This window comes from Ictalurus furcatus, chromosome 19 (genome assembly GCF_023375685.1).
Source record: "Ictalurus furcatus strain D&B chromosome 19, Billie_1.0, whole genome shotgun sequence".
Lineage (NCBI taxonomy): Eukaryota > Metazoa > Chordata > Actinopteri > Siluriformes > Ictaluridae > Ictalurus > Ictalurus furcatus.
In genome coordinates this window covers 20,066,726-20,087,060 of record NC_071273.1, presented here as the reverse complement: position 1 = coordinate 20,087,060, position 20,335 = coordinate 20,066,726, and the positions used below count along the sequence as shown (strand labels likewise).

At 39.6% G+C, this 20,335-nt stretch overlaps 1 protein-coding gene and 1 long non-coding RNA gene across 2 annotated transcripts in view; one reads left to right on the top strand and one right to left on the bottom strand.

The window, feature by feature from the left end:
- The window catches only part of srgap1b (SLIT-ROBO Rho GTPase activating protein 1b), a 59,312-nt gene that overhangs the window by 17,838 nt on the left and 21,139 nt on the right, over positions 1–20,335 (top strand). The window contains exons 2-8 of the mRNA XM_053650220.1: positions 20–215; positions 5,155–5,317; positions 8,641–8,703; positions 10,947–11,123; positions 13,549–13,677; positions 18,961–19,182; positions 19,433–19,534. Of these exons, the coding sequence (XP_053506195.1) occupies positions 20–215; positions 5,155–5,317; positions 8,641–8,703; positions 10,947–11,123; positions 13,549–13,677; positions 18,961–19,182; positions 19,433–19,534 (1,052 nt within the window). The remainder of the gene's footprint in view (positions 1–19; positions 216–5,154; positions 5,318–8,640; positions 8,704–10,946; positions 11,124–13,548; positions 13,678–18,960; positions 19,183–19,432; positions 19,535–20,335) is intronic.
- On the bottom strand, positions 4,413–20,121 carry LOC128623245 (uncharacterized). Its single transcript, XR_008388548.1, has 3 exons — positions 19,455–20,121; positions 19,012–19,230; positions 4,413–4,754 (listed from the first exon to the last, which is right to left on the bottom strand). It is a non-coding gene; the product is annotated as an uncharacterized LOC128623245 (long non-coding RNA).

Below are 20,335 nucleotides of genomic sequence, written 5' to 3'. Positions count from 1 at the left end.
TGTGTGTGTGTTTGGACAGAGATCCGCTCTCAGCTGTTGGAGCAGCAGAAGTGTCTGGAGCAGCAGACGGAGGTGCGAGTGCAGCTTCTCCAGGACCTGCAGGATTTCTTCCGCAAGAAGTCCGAGATCGAGAGCGAATACTCGCGCAACCTAGAGAAGCTGGCCGAGCGCTTCATGGCCAAAACACGCAGCACCAAGGACCACCAGCAGTACAAGTAAGCAGAGCTGACAGACGAGGTGCTGCACTTACAGAGAAATTAACTAGAGCTGCAAAAACTAATCGATAAAATATATGATGATCAATTATGAAAATCGTTGTCAATGAATCTCATTATTGATTAGTCAGTCTGCGCGGCACGGGGTGCATTTACTCACTGAATTACTTCTGTCCCGAAAACACGCTTCGGAGAGTAAATACTAAAGTTGTGTCCTAAATGATGTACTATACACTTACACTATGCACTATGAACTCTACCGTCTAGTGAATTTTAGAAAGGTAATATCATCTCAAATGGAACACGGGCGGTTTTTTACTATTCGGAAGTAAAAGCCGTTTCCTAGTGAATGGTGCACGATGTCATACTCACGTAATGCGACGCTGCTAGCTTTAGCAGATACCCAGAGTCACCGACAGTGACTTTCTTCACTTTACTGTTTATATCAACGTTACCTTTTATTCCCAACATGACCTCAGTCACCATCAGATGGAGGCGGAATCAGTGGCTGAGGAAAAAAGTATGTGACCTCAAAGTCCTCTAAGGCAGGGAAGCATTTTATATTAAACACTGTGGAGGAGACTGTAACCTGCAAACTTTATACAGCGGAGGTTGTGTAGTAGGGAAGCACAACACTGATGCACTGATGCACAAAATTATGTTTGTATCCAAAATGCTCCACTGTGTGTAAGGGGCAGGGGAAACTGATGCGAGTTGCTTAAAAGATTTATTTTAATCCCAGTTTATTGTCATTATATGCTGTATTTGCACGCTTGCAGTGTAACTTCTGTCGTAATGGAAGTGATGTGTTAGTAATGAGGCCGCGTTGCTCCTCAGTCGCGGTGTAGACACGGTGATACATTGGGAGTGCAAATAAGGTCTGTAATGTCTAATTAAAACACTATGATCAAAAGTAAACACAAGTAAAATAATATTCCTGAAGGCAGCGAGTAACAGAAACCACAAGGTGCAGTGAAAGTAAGTTTTTATTATTAATTTAGGACTGTAGTTTAATTCTGTGCTTTTTGTGCATCCAGAAAAAGTAATGCATAAATACTTATATGCATTACTTAAGTGCATTATTTTTTTTTTATAGATACACAAAAAGCACTGAATTAAACTGCAGTCCTAAATGAGTAATATATATTCTGGTGTGTGTGTGTGTGTGTGTGTGTGTGTGTGTGTGTATTGGGTTCTTTTCAGTCTTATATAATTGGACAAACAGTTGTGTAAAATTTGAGTCTGAAGTTTAAATTTGGAACACTCAGTTTGTGGGTTTTATTTTAAATAAACAAAAAAATGGCACTGAAAGTCGCCCCCATCCGATTAACCGATTTAATCTAAAAAATAATCGGCCAACTAATCGATTATGAAAATAATCGTTAGTTGCAGCCCTAATATTAACACAATTTTACACTTTATGGATCAATGTATTGATACAAATCTATTTGTTTTATTTAGTTGTTCTCAATCATCTTTACATCTTTCTCTGTATGTGTAGTGGCCTGGGAAAACACTTTACCTGGTGAACTTTTCACATTTTCTACTATATATACAGTCATGTGAAAAATATAAGTATACCCCATGGTTATTGGCTTTTTTTTTTCTTTCTTTCTTTTTTTTTTTTTTTTATATATTTGCACAAGCAAACATTTGATCCTCTTTGAAACAGTGCCTATTAATGAAGCTGATACACTCTATCAAATGACACACAAAAATGTCATTTTGTAGTAGTTTTCACAATTTAAGTGAGCAAAAAACAGATCAGTCGCATGGAAATAGTAAGTACACCCCTACATTTATCACACCTTCAAATCCATAAAATTAGAATCAGGTGTTGATTTATGCCGCTCTCATATCTAGTGTCTGGTGTTCCCTTTGCTATTGAGGTGTGTGGTGTCATTATGCCAAGATCAAAAGAGATCTGTAAGGCCTTCAGAAAAAAAGGTTGTGGATGCCTACGAGTCTGGCAAGGGATTTAAAAAGATCTCGAAATTATTTGAAAGACATCATTCCGCTGTAAGGAAAATCATCTACACAGATGGCACAGATTTCAAATGACTGCCAAGTTGTCCAGGACTGGCCATCCCAGCAAATTCACCAACTGTTGGTGTCAAAGTGCATGCTTCTACAAATCACAAAGAGATTGCACCAATTTGACCTGCGTGGGAGGCATGCCAGGAAAAAGCCTTTGCTAGACTTTGCCAATGAGCATATAGACCAAGACCAGGCCTTTTGAAATTATGTGCCCTGGACAGACGAATCAAAGATAGAGTTGTTTGGCCACAGTAACAGCAGACATGTTTGGCGCTGACCAAAGACAGCTTTTCAGGAGAAGCACCTCATACCAACTGTGAAGCATGGTGGTGAAAATGTTATGGTTTGGGGCTGCTTCACTGCCTCAGGGACTGGACAGCTTGCATTCATTGATTCAACTGTGAATTCTGCATCATATCAAAGAGTGCTTCAAGATAATGTGAAGCCATCTATCCGAAAGTTGAACCGAAAGTGGACCTTTCAACAGGATACTGATCCTAAGCACACTAGCAAATCCACCAATGATTGGGTTATGGAATTATGGCAATACTAGCTTCCGAGGCCATGGGTGTACTTAATTTTTCCACAGAAGAATATCACATTTATTGATATTTCTGTTGAATAAATAATTGAAAGCTAATTTTCCTTGTAGTTTTGTTCAAGTATATTAACTTTATTAATAGACAAATGATCAAAGATGATCAAATGTTTGCTTGTCCAAATATGTCAAAAAAGCCAACATTTTCCATGGGGTGTACTTATTTTTTCACATGACTCTAATTTTAAAAACTATTTGTAGACTGAACAGAAATATGTTTCTCTCTTGCATGTATCTCAACATGATCTCTGCAGGACGATAGCTTCGGCAAGATTAAAAAGTAAATGTAAAAAAGAAAATTATTTTCACATTGTGTTAGTTTAGTTATTATTTCTTCAAGTTGAGATGTCGACATATGGAGGGAAAAAAATCCTTCAATTTTAGCCAAAACCTGATTTTATTTTATTTTTTGCTTGTTTCAACCACAGCAACATCTGATGTGTTTTCCTAGACTGCTACACTGATTGTTTTTGTTTCAGTTTGCTATAAAAGTAGAAGCGTTATTAAGGATTGCACAGTATTGTTTATACAGTAGTTTACTTCCTTCCTGTGTGCTTAATTCCCCAAAAAATAAAATCAGAATTGGCAGACAGATACCAGGAGATAACTGCTCCTCCTTCATTTATGTACTCTGCTCATCTGTCATGGTGTGTGTGTATGTGTGTATGTGTGTATGTGTGTGTGTGTGTGTGTGTGTGTGTGTGTGTGTGTGCGCGATCTCATTAATGCAGATAGCATTCTGCAGCAAAAAGGATGAATCTGTAGAAAAAGAAAAGGCAGTGTAAGAGAGACGAAAAGACCCCTTTTCTCCCCCCCCCCCTCCCTCTCTCCCTCTCTCTCTCCTTTTTCTCTGCATGAATACCTTTCTCTCCACACTGCACAGTTTCACTTGTGTGTATTGCGCCACCGTCGTGCAGGTCCTCACAGGGCCATTCTGCTGAATGTCTGCTCAGAGATCCCAGTGTTAATATCACTGCCTGATGAACCTTTCTGCTCCAAAAAGCCTTACTGAATACGAGATCCTGAGATCTACCTTTTGTAGATTATTGTATCTCATCATTATTGCCAAATAAAAACTCATAACTGCCACTTTTATTATACCGCCAAAACGTGCATACATAATAATAATAATAATAAATAATCACTGTGTTCATATATCTGTCTGTCATCCATCTACCAATTTTAAAGAATCTGGGACTCTTATGGTTTGTGATGCAGCCTTAGTCTTTGATAAAATGCCATGTTGGATTTGATGTATTGACTGGTTCAAGTTAGGAATTTTAAACTTTATTTTGTTTGTTTAGATGTGAAAGAGTTACAGAAAACAAGACAGAATGAAAATAAAATAATGTATTTTCTAGCAAGACAAGACAATAGAAAAGGAACCTATCTGCGTATTTCTATGCTCTACAAGTCAGAATATGTGTGTGTGTGTGTGTATGTGTGTGTGTGTGTGTGTATATATATATATATATATATATATATATATATATATATATATATATATATATATATTATATATAATATATATATATATAGAGAGAGAGAGAGAGATAGATAGATAGATAATATATAATGTGTGTGTGTATGTATGTATGTATATGTGTATATATAGCATATAGAGAACATACACCTCGAAAATAAGGTATTTATTTGTCATATTGTCCATGCCAGGAATGTTTCCAAGGTTTCTTTTGTGCATCTATTGAGGGTCATGCATATGGTTCCTTTGGGCTGGGATACATTTCCTCAACTTCCTGTAGTGCCTGCGTGGTATTTAGTGAAGTCCTGGGCAAGGGAGATGAGATTCTTTTACGCAAAATTAAGGCTTCTTTTAAAGCAACGTCCTGTAGTCAATCATAGTACAGGAGCCCATTAAAAGATGGAAATTTCCTGAGGACATGCTAGGGGGAAAAAAAGCTTCATTAGTGGGTTTTGGAAGACCAGCAAGACGTAACCATAAAAGCAACATCAGAAAATAGCAAACCCGGAGGCCACCCAGTCAGTGTTACAGTACTGTTGGTGTGGTTACTAAAAAAATGGCTTCACAAAGTCCTTGTATTAGGAACTCATTCAAGCATTAAAGAACAAGTCATAGAGGGTGCTTTTCCTCCACAAATTCCATTAAATGTAAAGTCTGTGGTTATTTTCTCAGACTGTATTGGATATCCTTTGACCAAAAAGGGTGATTATATTTGTCAGTGGGATTTGCGCTAAATTTTAATCTCTTCAGTTGGTTGTACCCTAGCCAATACTTCCCCATTTCCTCACAGTCTAATATGTGGTTTGTGGTGTTCGCTGCAGGAAGGACCAAAACCTGCTGTCGCCTGTAAACTGCTGGTACCTGCTGCTGAACCAAGTGCGCAGAGAGAGCAAGGACCACGCCACACTCAGCGACCTCTACCTCAACAACGTCATCACACGCCTCTCACACGTCAGCGAGGACAACACACGCCTGCTCAAGAAAGTGAGGATGCAAATTTGGTGACCCACAAAAACTTACACAAGCCTTCACTGAGCAGATGATGACCACTATAAGCATGTTTGAATGTATTGTGTAGTAAAGTGGTGGCTATGCAATTAACTAACCACTTTTAGGTCAGTTGTCATTCTTTTTTTTCCATTTCTTGTTTGTTTGGAGATTTAGAAAGGGATGGACAGATAGATGGATGGATGGATTATTTAAGGGATGGATGGATTAATGGATAATGGATGTATTTTTGGATGGATGGATGCATGAATGGACTAAGGGAATGTTAGATGCATGGGTTGATTATTAGATGGATGGAGTATTGGACTTTAGATTGTATTATCAGATTGGTGAATGGATGGATTATTGTATTGACAATTACGACCCCAATTCCAAGAAAGTTGGGACACTGTGTAAAATGTAAATAAAAGCCGAATGCAACGATTTGCAAATCTCATAAACCCATATGTTATTCATAATACGACATAGAAAACATATCTAAGGTTTAAACTGAGGAAATGTACCATTTTAAGAAAAATATAAGGTCATTTTGAATTTGATGGCAGCAACACATCTCAAAAAAGTTGGAACGGGGCAACAAAAGGCTGGAAATGTGTTACTGAAAAGAAAGCTGGAGGAACATTTAAACTAATTAGGTTAATTGGCAACAGGTCAATAACATGATTGGGTATAAAAAGAGTATCTTAGAGAGGCAGAGTCTTTCAGAAGTAAAGATGGACAGAGGTTCACCAATCTGCGAAAAACTGCGTTTACAATTTGTGGAACAATTTCAGAATAATGTCCATCAATGTATAATTACTAAGACTATGAATATCTCATCATCTACAGTACATAATATCATCAAATGATTCTGAGAATCTGGAGAAATCTCTTTGCACAAGGAACAAGGCTGAAAATACATATTGCATGCCCGTGATCTTCGGGACCTCAGGCAGCACTGCATTAAAAACAGGCCTGATTCTGTAATGGAAATCACTGCTTGGGCTTAGAAACACCTCCAGAACTCATTGTCTGTAAACACAGTTCACCGTGCCATCCACAAATGCTGGTTAAAGCTCTATCATGCAAAGAAGAAGCCATATGTGAACATGATCCACAAACCCCTCTCTGGGCCAAAGCTCATTTAAAATGGACCGAGGCAAAGTGGAAAACTGTTCTATGGTCAGACGAATCAAAATTTGAAATTCTTTTTTGAAACAATGGACTCTGCATCCTCTAAACTAAAGAGGATTAAATAGGAGAGGGACCATTCTGCTTTTTATCAGCGCTCAGTTCAAAAGCTTTCATCTCTGATGGTATGGGGGTGCATTAGTGCTTATGTAATGGGCAGCTGGCACATCTGGAAAGGCACCATTAATGCTGAAAGGTATATACAGGTTTTAGAGCAACATATGCTTTCATCCAGACGACGTTTTTTTCAGAGAAGGCTTTGCATATTTCAGCAAGACAATGCTAAACCACATACTGTATCTATTAGAACAGCATGGCTTCATAGTAGAAGAGTCCAGGTGCTGAACTGGCCTGCCTGTAGTGCAGACCTTTCACTAATTGAAAACATTTGGCATATCATGATACGAAAAAAGACCCAGGACTGTTAGAATTCTGTATCAAGCACGAATGGGACAACATTCCTCTTCCAAATCTCCAGCAACTGGTCTCCTCAGTTCCCAGACGTATACGAACTGTTGTTAAAAGAAGACAGGATGCTACACAGTGGTAAGCATGGCCCTGTCCCAACTTTTTTGAGACGTGTTGCTGCCATCAAATTCAAAATTACCTTATTTTTTTCCTTAAAATGGTACATTTCCTCAGTTTAAACATTTGATATATTTTCGATGTTCTATTGTGAATAACATATGGGTTTATGAGATTTGCAAATCATTGCAATCTGTTTTTATTTACATTTTACACAGCGTCCCAACTTTTTTGGAATTGGGGTTGTAGGTTATTCAATGTTGGTTTAGACAAATGGATGCATGACTAAATGTATGGATAAATGTGTTACAGATTGATTATTAAACTGATGGATGGATTACTGGATGGTTGGATGGATAAATGGATTATTGGTATTGTTATATATGGATGTGTTGAATGGATGAATTATTTGGATTGAAGGACTGATCAACTAATGGATAAAGGGAGGGATGGATGAAAGGAGATTATGGTTGGATGGATTTACTTTTGGGCTGTTGTGTGAATTGCTGTTGGGTGTTGGGATTATTGAATTGGTGAATGAATAAATTGATAAATTGATGGTTGGATGAATGGATGATGCATTATTAGATGGATTATTGGACAGTTATATGGATGGATGGATGGATTGAATGGATGAATTATTTGAATTGAAGGACTAATTTAATAACGGATGAAGAGAAAGATTACGGATGGATTACTAGATGAATAGTGGATGAATAAATGGATAGATTATTGATGAATGGGTGGATGAGAGAATAGCGACCAGACAGCAGATGAGTTTTTATGACCTGTGTTACTTTTAAGCAGCACTTTTTTTTTCTACTTTGAGAGGCCTGCTATTCCTAATGTGATTTCTAGGGTGGTCTTATTGGTATGTAGTTGCACTGTGTACTGTATATCACTTCATTTATATGGCCAATATTAGATATTTTTGGGTCCTTTTAACCCAATTTTATTCCATTTTCTTTCTCTCAATTGAGTTACGGCCATTTCTCAGTGTCGTAGCTCTCTGCATTGGCGCTTTGGCAAAAGATTTTAATCTTGGTAGGGTTTATTTGGATAAAGAAAAGATAAACATTCTGCATTGCACTTTGAGAACCATCTGGCCTTGTGATATTGGATAAAATGCCTAACGGATTAATATAACCATATGGTTGGTGCATTGCTAATGAACAGGATGGACTACACCTTCTTCCATCATAGTACTACACTGCGTAGTTCTCTTCTTTAAGTTGTATATTCTGAATGCTGGAAGTTGGAAGAACAGTGCACCAAGCAATGAACTACTAATCTGTTATTTTAAACTGGGGTTGGGTTTTTTTTTAACCATAGCGGTGCAATCTTAAATGCCTTTCTACTCTGTTTCGTAATCACGATGCCAAGCCTGAGTGAACTCGATGGATAAAAGTAATAGGATGGCATTTTGTTCTCCAAATGGCTTTTGATCGCCCCATTCTGTTTAGATCAGGTGTTTCAAACGGTGTTTCATTGCTTTAGATATGAGTTTGACCCAACCCTAGACCTTTTGTATTAGCTTCTCTAAATAAACTCTGGTGGTGTGTTGTGTTTTTTTTCTTTCTTTCTTCTTCTTCTCCCTTCTCTAGAGTAAAGAGATCACTTTCCAGTTGCAGGAGGACCTGATGAAGATTCTTAATGAAGTCTATACGGTGAGGATATCTTTCTGATTGTCCCAAGCCTCTCATCGTCCTTTCATTTTCATTTTCGTTGCTCAGATTACGAATGTCTTCTCACATTTCAGCTCACTTCTAACCGCTCATCCTGTCTTTCTCGTTTTTGATCATTCCATCAATACACGAGCCGCTCTCCCCGTCGCTGGTCTTCTATACTACGCTCCTTTATTTTGATCACTCTACAGCTCAGCTCCAGCAATCTCATCAATCTTTCATTTGCTCATTCTGTCATTTCATACTTCTGTCACACTGCCTACACACAGGTTCGTTTTCAGGGCTTAAATGTAATAACTTTAGCTTGCCTAGCACAAGGTGCTGTATGGAAGCAGGAAGCTCCAGAGGGACATTTAGAAGGTTCTCCTTGTTTTATCCTTGTTTGAACAATACTTTTAATATAATAGCTGCTCGTGGAGTTTTGTCAAATGCCACCCAAAGTTTGTGCGAGTATTGGACTTGAATTTGTCTGTGATTTAACAGCTTCGAAAAAAAACATCAGACAAAGCTTTTACCACTGATGATTTCCACTATCCTTGGCTTCACAGATGGACAGTGACACACTCTGTCTCTCTCTTACACACCCACACACACACACACAGAGCTGTGAGATGCTGAGTATGTGTATGGCATTCTCTGTTGTTCCGTCAGGGTGCTTGAGCACTCAAGAGCTTCTGCGTGTCCTTGTTAAAATCCATCACAACTTTATCGCGAGGCCTGTAGCTGAGCTAAGCACTGTTCATTTACATATGGCAACAATTACTCCCAATCTCCCTCCTTTACAAACACGTACATGCGCTCACACTCTCCATACGCACACGGCATTCATTAAACACACAGATGGGGCACAGTGTATTTTGTCGTATCTACCTGATTATCTCAATGTGGGCATGTGAAAACACTACGGATGTGGGGAAGACTGGCTTCCTTTTTAAATATTACTCCACTAGTCATTCACAGATGTGAGAAAACGACTGCTGTACTGAACTGAAATAAAAAAAGGTTTCTTGGGCTGTTCATATCGTAGGATTAGGTATTGCTTTGGCATGTTTTTTTGCTGTGTTCATGACAACTGGGAACTCTGGATTTCCTGTTTTCCACTTTAGAGCATTCGTCCGAACTTGGCAGTTTAAGGTTGGGGAAAAAAAACCTTCTCACACACTCGAACAAACTAGCACTTGTTAGAGCATTAGCACAAAGAGAAAACCCAAACGGCAAACAGTAGAGGAACTATACAGGAGACTGAGGCTGCGATCTCGTAACTCCAAAATTCCGACCTTCGTCTAGGAAAACGCGAAGAAGAGTCCCCAGCAACTCGGAAGTATAGAAAGGTCTCGGACACGCCAATTTAAAAAAAGGCATGATGTCAAGTCAGCATGGCTGCTCATACCATCAACAGTAAACAAAGTAGCACTACTTTACATTTATGCTGTATATACTAGTATTTGCTTTAGATCAGTCAACATACAGACGTATTCGCTTGTTCAATCTATTTTTTTAAGAAGAAAATATACAACACTCATCACAGTTTGCTGACTTGATTTTTGCTAACAAAAGACGTCCACCCCCCCGACTTTGTACCTTGAACGCACGGAGGTAAGAAAATGATGTTCCGATTTCCCCTTCCGAGCTACGTTGACCTCTGCATGTGAGCAGGTTGGCGGAGAGAGTTGGGCGTGTTGGCCGACAGGAAGTTCTCCGAGGACCTGACCATCATGCTCATAAACTCAGTATTCTGTTTAAAAGGCTTAAAACACTGTTTCGTCTGCTTACTTTGCATTTTGGGCATCATCATGTTAAACTGACATCACAGAATTTCCAGTTTGAAGAAACTGGAGCTCTTGAGAAGCTCTTTCTGAGTGGGAATTATGACTTAAATGGACAATTAAATAGATTTTCCTACGCCGAGGTCAGGAAATGACCCAGTTCCCATTTAGTCATAAACGCAGTATTATAGCCCCAAAAATGAAAATGACTGCCAATAGATTACCTAACTTTCCCCATCACTGTCAAAACTGGTAGGAAGTAACATGACAATTTCATACTTCTGTTGTACTAAGTGTGAGTCCAGGAAAACAAAACCATGATGGTAAAAACACTCTGAATCTGGTTAGGAAACAAACCCTATTAGATGATTAGAAGATTAGTTCTGATAGCATTGGTGTCAACACCTCTTATTATTTATGGTTAAGTGTTATTCTGATGGCTTGACAATATCTGTGCAGGTGATGAAAACCTACCACATATACCACAGCGAGACTCTGAGCTCAGAGAACAAGCTGAAGGAGGCAGAGCGGCAGGGCGAGAGACAGGGCCGAGGTGGAGAGGTGTTTAGTCTGCGCAACGAGGAGCGCCATCAGCGCCGCAACGCCGCCCGCAAAATCCAGAAGATGAAGGAGAAGGTACGGGAGTCTGCACAGGATCCTGACTTTTAATATGGTGGAGCATTACACTGCTTTAGCCACCAATAATATTAAGATGCTAGATTAAAGGGATACTCCAGTGTTTCTTTTTCTTCAAACTAATCTCTTTCTACCACATATGTAGCGAGGGCTGTGCGATATAGCGATACATATCGTAGGATGATTAAAAAAGTCTTTTCTATTTCTTCTATATCGCCAATGTCACAAAAGCCACAGTAAGAGCGTGACAGAGCGAAACTCCCAGCAACAGAGTCTGTCATTTGGACGTGGTTTGGGTGTAACAAATCAGACATGGACCAGAAAACGGTCATTTGTAAGGTCTGCCACATTTTGTATAGATAAAATTTTCACCGACCTTAAAGAAAACTTAATATATTGTGATGTATATTATTTCAAGATATGAAATTATCCATATTGTGATATGATTTTGGCCATATCCCCCAGCACTATGTGTAGCATATATGTAGCATGTGTATATAGCATATGTAGAGCGGGTCATCCACTAATCGTAGGGTTGGCGGTTCGATTCCCAGCCCACGTGACTCCACATGCCAAAGTGTAATTGCGCAAGACACTGAACCCCAAGATGCTCCCGATCGCAAGCTAGTGCCTTGCATGGCAGCTGTGCTACCATTTTTGTGTGTGTGTGTGTGTGTGTGTGTGTGTGTGTGTGTGTGAATGGGTGAATGAGAACAAGTGTAAAGCACTTTAGAACTGCTAAGGTTAAAAAAGCGCTATATAAGTGCAGACCATTTACTATATGATTACCACAAACAAGAATTTCGATCTTTCCCTTAATTAAGAAAAGTGCTTATAATGGAAGTATGGGGGCAGTTGTTGAGTGAAGAGTACACAGGGGGCTTGCTGTTAATGCGAAAGTAATCAGTGACAGGGTGGTGTAAAGTCACTTACATGATAATAGCTATAAACAGTAATATCTTCCCAGCCTCTTGTTTTCCTGTCTCTTGAAACTAATAAGACAAAAGCACATCTTGTCATATTACCGAGTAACCACAAACCATAAAATCCTAAAGTCTTTCCCGTATTGTTATAAATTGTTACTATAGAAACAATAACATATTAAAGTAAGTGTATTAATATAAACCTGTGAATTGTCTTGCAGTCATAACTGCAGTCATGTTTGATGTTCTAGAAAAATAATCAACACCTTCTGACCAATCAAAATCGAGAATTCCACAACGGTATAAATGTTTTAATAAACGTTTCAAATACAGAGTTATCCAGTACAACACTGACTCAAAACTACGCCAGACTCCGAATCACACAGAATCTTATATCAAACCTAAACTTATAGCCAGCTTTCCAACAACAAGGCAGTACGGTAAAAAGTCATTGTGGTTACTCGTTATCTGGCGGTAACTTTAGCACTTCATTGTTTGTGCTCTGAAAAAGTAGTGATGTTATAGTGTTAGACTTTTATTTACAAATTCATTTGAATAATGAGTTCATGGAAGTGTTCTGAAAAATTGTTTTGCATAAATGTTTATTTAAGGATTTCAACAGCTGCTCGTATACTTGCCGAATGCGGAATATGAAAACATTATTCAAAATGAACAGATCAATTATAAACAAATACAGATATGAATGGGCTTAGTGGTTAGCACGTTCACCTCACACCTCCAGGGTGTTTGAACCTGGGGGTTCGATTCCCACCACGGCCCCTGTGTACGTGGAGATTACATGTTCTCCCCATGCTGCGGGGGTTTCCTCCAGGTACTCCGGTTTCCTCCCCCAGACCAAAGATAATCATTTTGAATACAGATATTTGGAGCACAGATAAAGATAATGGCATTGCATTACACCCACATGGTACTTGACTTTGGTTGTTATGTTTTCAGTACAAGGAAATATAATAAACAAATTCTTGTTACATATGCTACAGATGCAAAAGAAATAAGATTTAAAACTGCTGGAGTGTACCTTTCAGACAGGAAGTCAGGCCTATTCAGATGGTTTGAGATTTTTTAGCACATATGTATAATGGGTATGCTGTATGTATGTATGTATGTATATATGTGTGTGTGTGTGTGTGTGTGTGTGTGTGTGTGTGTGTATGTACATTTTTCTATGTAAATTAAGATCTGAGTCAATATAATTGTTATCATTGGGGTTTTAGTGAATTTTAGCTATGTGAGCCTCCCACTTTCATTTTCTTCTCTTTTTTTATCAGTGGACTCTGGCTCCAGCTGAAGGGGTTTAATTAAAGCAGCATTCACCAATTTACTGTACCAAATATTTCAGCTGAGCCAAGCTAAGGCTTGTCTTAATATCACCGACATGAGCATATTATCAACTCCCACTTGTGCGTTTTTTTTTTTTTTCCTTCTTCTTTCTCTCTGTCTTTTTCCTTTTTCCTGTTTCTCTCACCTCTCTTCCTCACCAGCGCCAGGCCAAATACTCTGAGAATAAGCTGAAGGTTATGAAAGCTCGCAACGAATATCTGTTGACTCTGGAAGCTGCCAACGCTGCTCTATTTAAGTACTACATCCAGGACCTGTCCCACTTGATTGACGTGAGTATCAAAAACAGTGCTGATTTAGTTTAGCGGGAATGTGTTGCGTGCTAAGCGTAGCACGGCGATAAAGTTCTTTCTGCTGTTATCACCTCGCTAAGCACTGATGAATTATAGTCCTGATTAATGCTCGGTATAATTAATACTTTTATAATTAAGACAAAGATGCTGCATAACAGAGAAAAAGGGATCAAGACTATAATTAGACACACCGAGGCACAAAGGCGTACACATACACACATGGCGCATACAGTATACAGTAGGGATGGGTTATATCGCTAATTTACTTTCTATGCAGTACTCCGGCTAATATCCTGATACGAATCCTGATATTTTAAAAACAAAGAGAAGATCTTTATTGTTTCCATGGTGTGAAATGGTAAATGTGTAAATCAACATTTTCTTACGAATTTGCTTTCTGTTTACAGTCATCTCCAAAATTATTGGCACCCATCAGGAGGAAAAAATGAATAACATATGCAATTAACAATTTTACGCTACGTGATCAACAGCTCCACAATTAATATCACCGGTCTTGGACCACTCCGGTGTTCAAACGGAACATTTCCATCTCCTTGGTATTCGTCGATTTACACACGCGTAGATGCTCTTGTCAGTTCCGAACACGGGTTTTAATAGGGTTCAAATTCTGAGATTATTTTCTGTCCTGTAATTCTTTCTGTGTTTATTTGTGTATGTGTTTGGGATCAGGATCCATCTATGGCCAAATCTTAACCTCATGGCAGAGGTAACCGGGTTTTCAGCTAAAATATCTTAATGCCTTTATTCTTCACAACAAATCACCAGCAACACAGCAGCTTCAAATCCAGAAAAGTGTTGGCCCTGTCGCTGTGAGAGTGTGCTCTGTGGGTGGGAGGGATGACCTTCCATACTCTCCTCAGTCAATCAAAGCAACTGTAACCAATGCTGATGTAATGCCTGATAGAGATAGGGTAGATAGAGCTGTCCTCCAAGTGTTCAGGTGCTGCCCTGTGATATAGCCTGAGCATCATTTGGAAGATATGCGGTAGCTTCATGTCTCAGAGGAAGCATATTCTACAGTGGTTTTGACACTGGGCAGTCCACATTGGTCTGGTTTCAGTCTCGCTTTGATTCTATCGAACCCCAGTGCGTTTGCGTTCATCTGACGTAATCACGAACGCTCATGGAGAACATGACTTCTTTTTTTGTTGTTTTTTTTTTTTTTTATTTTGGTGCTATTCTGCACAGCAGATATTATGCGCAGCAGTGGACCGCTTCTGTGTCCCACAACGTTCCGCTGTGACTCATGGTACACGTATGTTGTAAAAACAAATGATGTCGTCATCGGCTAAAACACATGCAGAGATTATTTCCTGAACAAGTGCAGACCCGAGTTCGAGTTCACGGGAATCAGTTCCAGCACAACCGAACTCAGACCACCTCCTACATGTAGTCTCGGGTTCGGTACCACAGGGCGCTTCCTGGTCCGCATGACAGCTTTCACATTACCAATTTATTCATGCAAACCATGCTCTGATTCAGACTCAACTGCCAGTGTGAAAGCCCCCTAGGTTTCACCCTCCATGGTTAGTAGCGGACGTATGACATGGGAGACGTACCTATTGGGTGGGGAATTATCAAATTACCATACTGGGAGAAAATGGGGTAAAAAAAAATATATACATTTTTTAAAAAGCTTCAAACAATTAATCATCCTCCAGCATGTTTTACAAATCACAACACCGTAAAGTCTATATGCAGTCCCATTTTTCCAAACTGATGATGCTGATGATGTACTTGAGGAAGACGTGGTCTCATCTGATCACAACACAATTTAATTCCAATGGTTTAGAAGTTCTTTTCTTGCAGCCCTTTCAGAAACCTTGTCATGGAGCTGGTACACTATCAGACACTTTGGGTTCTTTGTTGTGATGCGTAATGGTATTTTTAATGCCATTTATGTTTTAAAAAAATTAATTATATCCATTATGTGATTGGTGCAGGTCAACCATCTGTCTCTGTTGTGTTGAAAGCACTTTGGTTTTCCACATGGTGATGAATGGCAGAGATTTTGCATTGGTGGACTTCGTATTTATACCCCAAGGCAAGCGGAAAATATTTTTTCCAATGCTTCCTCTAATAAAAACTAAAGTTCTAAACACGTTCTTATGGCAATGATTTTCGTTTGAATTGTGTGTAATGTTTATATTCTCTCAAGGGGTGCCATTAATTCTGGACTTGACTGCATCACATCATTATTGTTTAATGGATGTGACGTGACCCCTTTATACTTGCTTTCTTTCTACCAGAGCGGCATTACACACCTTCCTGTCTTCTTTTTGTAGGACGTGTGTATCAGGGAACATGGGAATGAGGTGGAAGAAAATGTTCCTATCCTGAGCCATTGACATTTTTTGCAATATTACAATATTAATATTACGGGCTTCGTGTTCAGTGCGATGAAGAAACACACGGCGCTGAGATTTTTGTAGCAGGAAATGTCAGGATGGGAAGTATCAGTACTTCAGTATTGATTTGCCTGATGTACATTTAACAGTAAGGCAGTGAGAGCTGAAACAGAAAGCAAATTCACACCCTGTAGGTGCTGATATAAAAGCAGGGAAATGTGCTAAAATAAATGTGCAAAACCTTGCACGCACATAACAGTGCTTCGAGCCTTGTCCCTAGTGTGGGTTATTTTATTTTCTTCATTAGAGCTAACAGCAGGCTTAGTCTGGTCAGCAATGTTCGCCTCGATACAGTGCAGCATCTTTTCGACCTTCAACGAGGTCGTCTTCACTCGGCGCCGGAGCCGATAAAGACAGCAGGAGAATGTGTGTGTGTGTGTGTGTCAGAAAGTGTGAAGCATTGATTAGAGCAGCTTTGAATTAACCTTAAAGAGCTCGAGGAGGTTGGAGAAACGCTTTGAATTAACCACTCAGCTTGTCCGTCTGTAGAGATAATCAACCTTCTGTGTGGGGAAAAGTCGCAGCGTATGAACTGCAAACTGCTTTGTGAAAACAGTGGGTGAGAATTCTGTCCTCAGACACAACCTGACATAGAATTCACACCAGACGCTAAACATCACTGAAACATCTGCATAAGCAACTTAAGACTCAAATGCTACCAGTGATTTCGTTGTCTTGGTTTTTTTCTTGTTTTGTTTTTTTTTTTTTTAAATCAGGAGAACCAATAGTGTGTACACTGACCACAAGGTCAACAGAATACGGGGCATGGCCATAATGTACAGCTGTCGTCATCATTTTACACATACCTTGCAGAATCTGCAAAATGTTAATAAGAAGGCAACACGCTACAAGAGCCAGGGGGGTGTAAACTTTTGAACAGGATGATCAGTGTATATTGGTGTTATTTTGTTTAAAGATCTTATTTTTTTTATTTAGTACTGCCCTGAATAAGCTACATAAGATATTTACATGCTTCCAATAAGACAAAATAATAACAATTACACCGATCATCCTGTTCAGAAATTTACACCCCCCTGGCCCTTAATGTATCGTGTTGCCTTCTTGAGCATCAGTGAATGTTTACACTTTTGTAATAGTCATGTACGAGTCCCTTAGTCATCCTCAGTGTGAAAAGATGGATCTGAACATCATATAAACTCTGTTGGAAAGGGGTCAAATATGCAGAAGATGCTGGAAAAGTAAAGATTGTGCAGGACCTGGAGGATTTTTCTGTAGAACAGTGGGCAGTTTAAATGCTCAGGATAAACAAGGGACTCATGAACAACTCTCACAAAACATAAACACAGTCGTTGATCGTCTAGGTAACAACACACAGTATTAATAATCAAGCGTGTGTAAACTTTTGAACTGGTTCATTTGTGTAAATTCAATTATTCAGCTACTATATAGTAGGAGAAATACATGTGTATATAGTGGAGAAATACATGTGTATATAGTAGGAGAAATACATGTATATAGTAGGAGAAATACATGTATATAGTAGGAGAAATACATGTATATAGTAGGAGAAATACATGTGTATATAGTGGAGAAATACATTTGTATATAGTAGGAGAAATACATGTATATAGTAGGAGAAATACATGTATATAGTAGGAGAAATACATGTATCTCAGCTACTATATACTAGGAGAAATACATGTATATAGTGGAGAAATACATGTGTATATAGTAGGAGAAATACATGTATATAGTAGGAGAAATACATGTATATAGTAGGAGAAATACATGTGTATATAGTAGGAGAAATACATGTGTATATAGTAGGAGAAATACATGTATATAGTAGGAGAAATACATGTGTGTATATAGTAGGAGAAATACATGTGTATAGAGTAGGAGAAATACATGTATCTCAGCTACTATATAGACGGCTTCAAGCAGTCGTGTATTTGCACGTATAGCATGTCAAATAATTAACTGCACTTGAAGCTTTCATAAAATGAAAAATAAAAAAAACTGTATACGGTACCATAACGAAGACGAACTGTATGTCAATATGTGAAATTCTGGAGGGAACGGCGTGGTGTGGTGACGTAATGACGTGTGCCGTTAATCCATCTATGTTCTATAACATGTAAAACCTGAACATGAAAGGAATATTCTAAAAGCAACTCATGTAAACACCTTAATCAGAATATTGTCTTATTCAGAATAAGGTCAATAATTCGATTACTGCTGTCCATGTCAATGTCTTTTGTTTTTCGCACCATCCTGTGTAAACTCTAGAGACTGCTATGTGTGAAAATAAGAGGAGATCAGCAGTTTTTGAAAAACTCAAACCAGCCCATCTGGTACCATCAACAACCATGCCATGATCAAAGTCACAGAGAACGCACTGTTTTCTTTATTCTTAGGTTTGATGTGAATATTAACTGAGGCTGTATCTGCATGCTTTTATGTATTGCGCTGCTTCCACACGATTGAATGTCTGGATAACTGCATAAATGAGCACGCACACAGGTGTTCCTATTAAAGTGGAGGGTGAGTGTAAGGTAATAGCTGAGAGAGGTGTGACCGTGAATTAAACATTAATGTAATGTGTCAAGGAAAGTTTTATGCTATTCAGTTTTAGATGTGGTGCCAACTTGATAGAATTTCTTCGCAGAGTTTCTTTCTTCATAACGTTGCTGAAGGTTATGATTTTATTTTAAAAAAAGTTCAGAATGTACAGAAAGTGAGAGCTTGGGATTGAAATGATGATTTCTTTGGAGTTTCTGTAGACCAGTAAAGCCACCTTTTGTCACATGAGTCATGTGACTGGATGTTTGTTACAATTGAAAGGGTTTTTGTGTGTGTGTGTGTGTGCCAGTGCTGTGACCTGGGCTACCACTCCAGCCTGAGCCGAGCATTGCGCACGTACCTGTCGGCCGAGTACAGTCTGGAGACGTCTCGTCACGAGGGTCTGGACATCCTGGAGGGGGCAGTAGAGAGTCTAGACCCCCGCAGTGACCGCCAGCGCTTTATGGAAACTCACCCCACTGCGTTCACACCACCTGCTCGGTTCAACTTCCAGCCTCACATGGGGGACCAGGTCAGGCGCCACCTAGTGCTCATCAAACGTAGCGCACACTACTGCACCCTGTACATTACACAGATAAGTATAGCGGGTTAGAGATAAACCAGAAACTGTGTGTGTGTGTGTGTGTTTGGTGTTTGTGTCTGAATGTGTGTGTATGAATGGGTTTGTGTCTGTTGTGCATATATGCGTGTGTTCTGTGTGTATGTATGTTTGCATATTTGGTGTATATGTGTTTATCGTGTGTGTGTGTGTGTGTTGGCAGGTGAGTCAGATCACGGCGATACCGCAGGTGCAGGCTGAACTTCTTCTCCGCTATCAGCAGCTCCAGTCTCGTCTTTCCACACTGAAGATTGAGAACGAGGAGGTGAGAAACACGCACGCACGCGCGCGCGCACACACACACACACACACACACACACACACACACACACGCTCACGACCAGGCACCTTAGCAGCTGCACCCCCACTGAGAATGAAGAATTAGAATTAGATCCATCTCAACACACACATACACACACACACACGTTTAGGCTAAAACATTTAGGCAGTTTAGGCTGATATAAAATGCAAATCAAAATCTCTGCCTCTTTCACTCCTCCCTACCAGCTGCCACCTCTCTCTGTCTCTCTCTCTCTCTCTTTTTCGCTCTGTCTCTCTCTCTCTCTCTCTCTCTCTCGCTCTTTCTCGCTCTCTCTCTCTCTCTCTCTCTCTCTCTTTCTGTGTGTGTGTGTGAATCTATTTATCTATCTATGTATCTCTCCCTTTCACACACATAGTTGGCTAAAGTGTTTTTTTTTATATATAAAATGCAGATCAAAATCTCTGCCTCTCCTCCCTACCAGCTGCCACCTCTCTCTCTCTCTCTCTCTCTCTCTCTCTGCTTCTCTCTCTCTCTGCCTCTCTCTCCCCACCATCTCTCTGTCTCTCTCTCTGCCTCTCTCTCCCCCCTCTTTCTGTCTCTGTCCCTGCCCCCTCCCCTCTCTGTCTCTCTCTCTCTGAATCTATTTATCCATCTATGTATCTATCTCACACACACACACACACACACAACTTTCTCTCTCTCTCGCTGTTGGAGTGGAGGGTTGTTTATTACCGGTTGCTGGCAGACCAGCTGTTTCCTGCAGCCCTTGCCATGTAAAAGGGCAGAGCTAAAGTGCTGATGGAG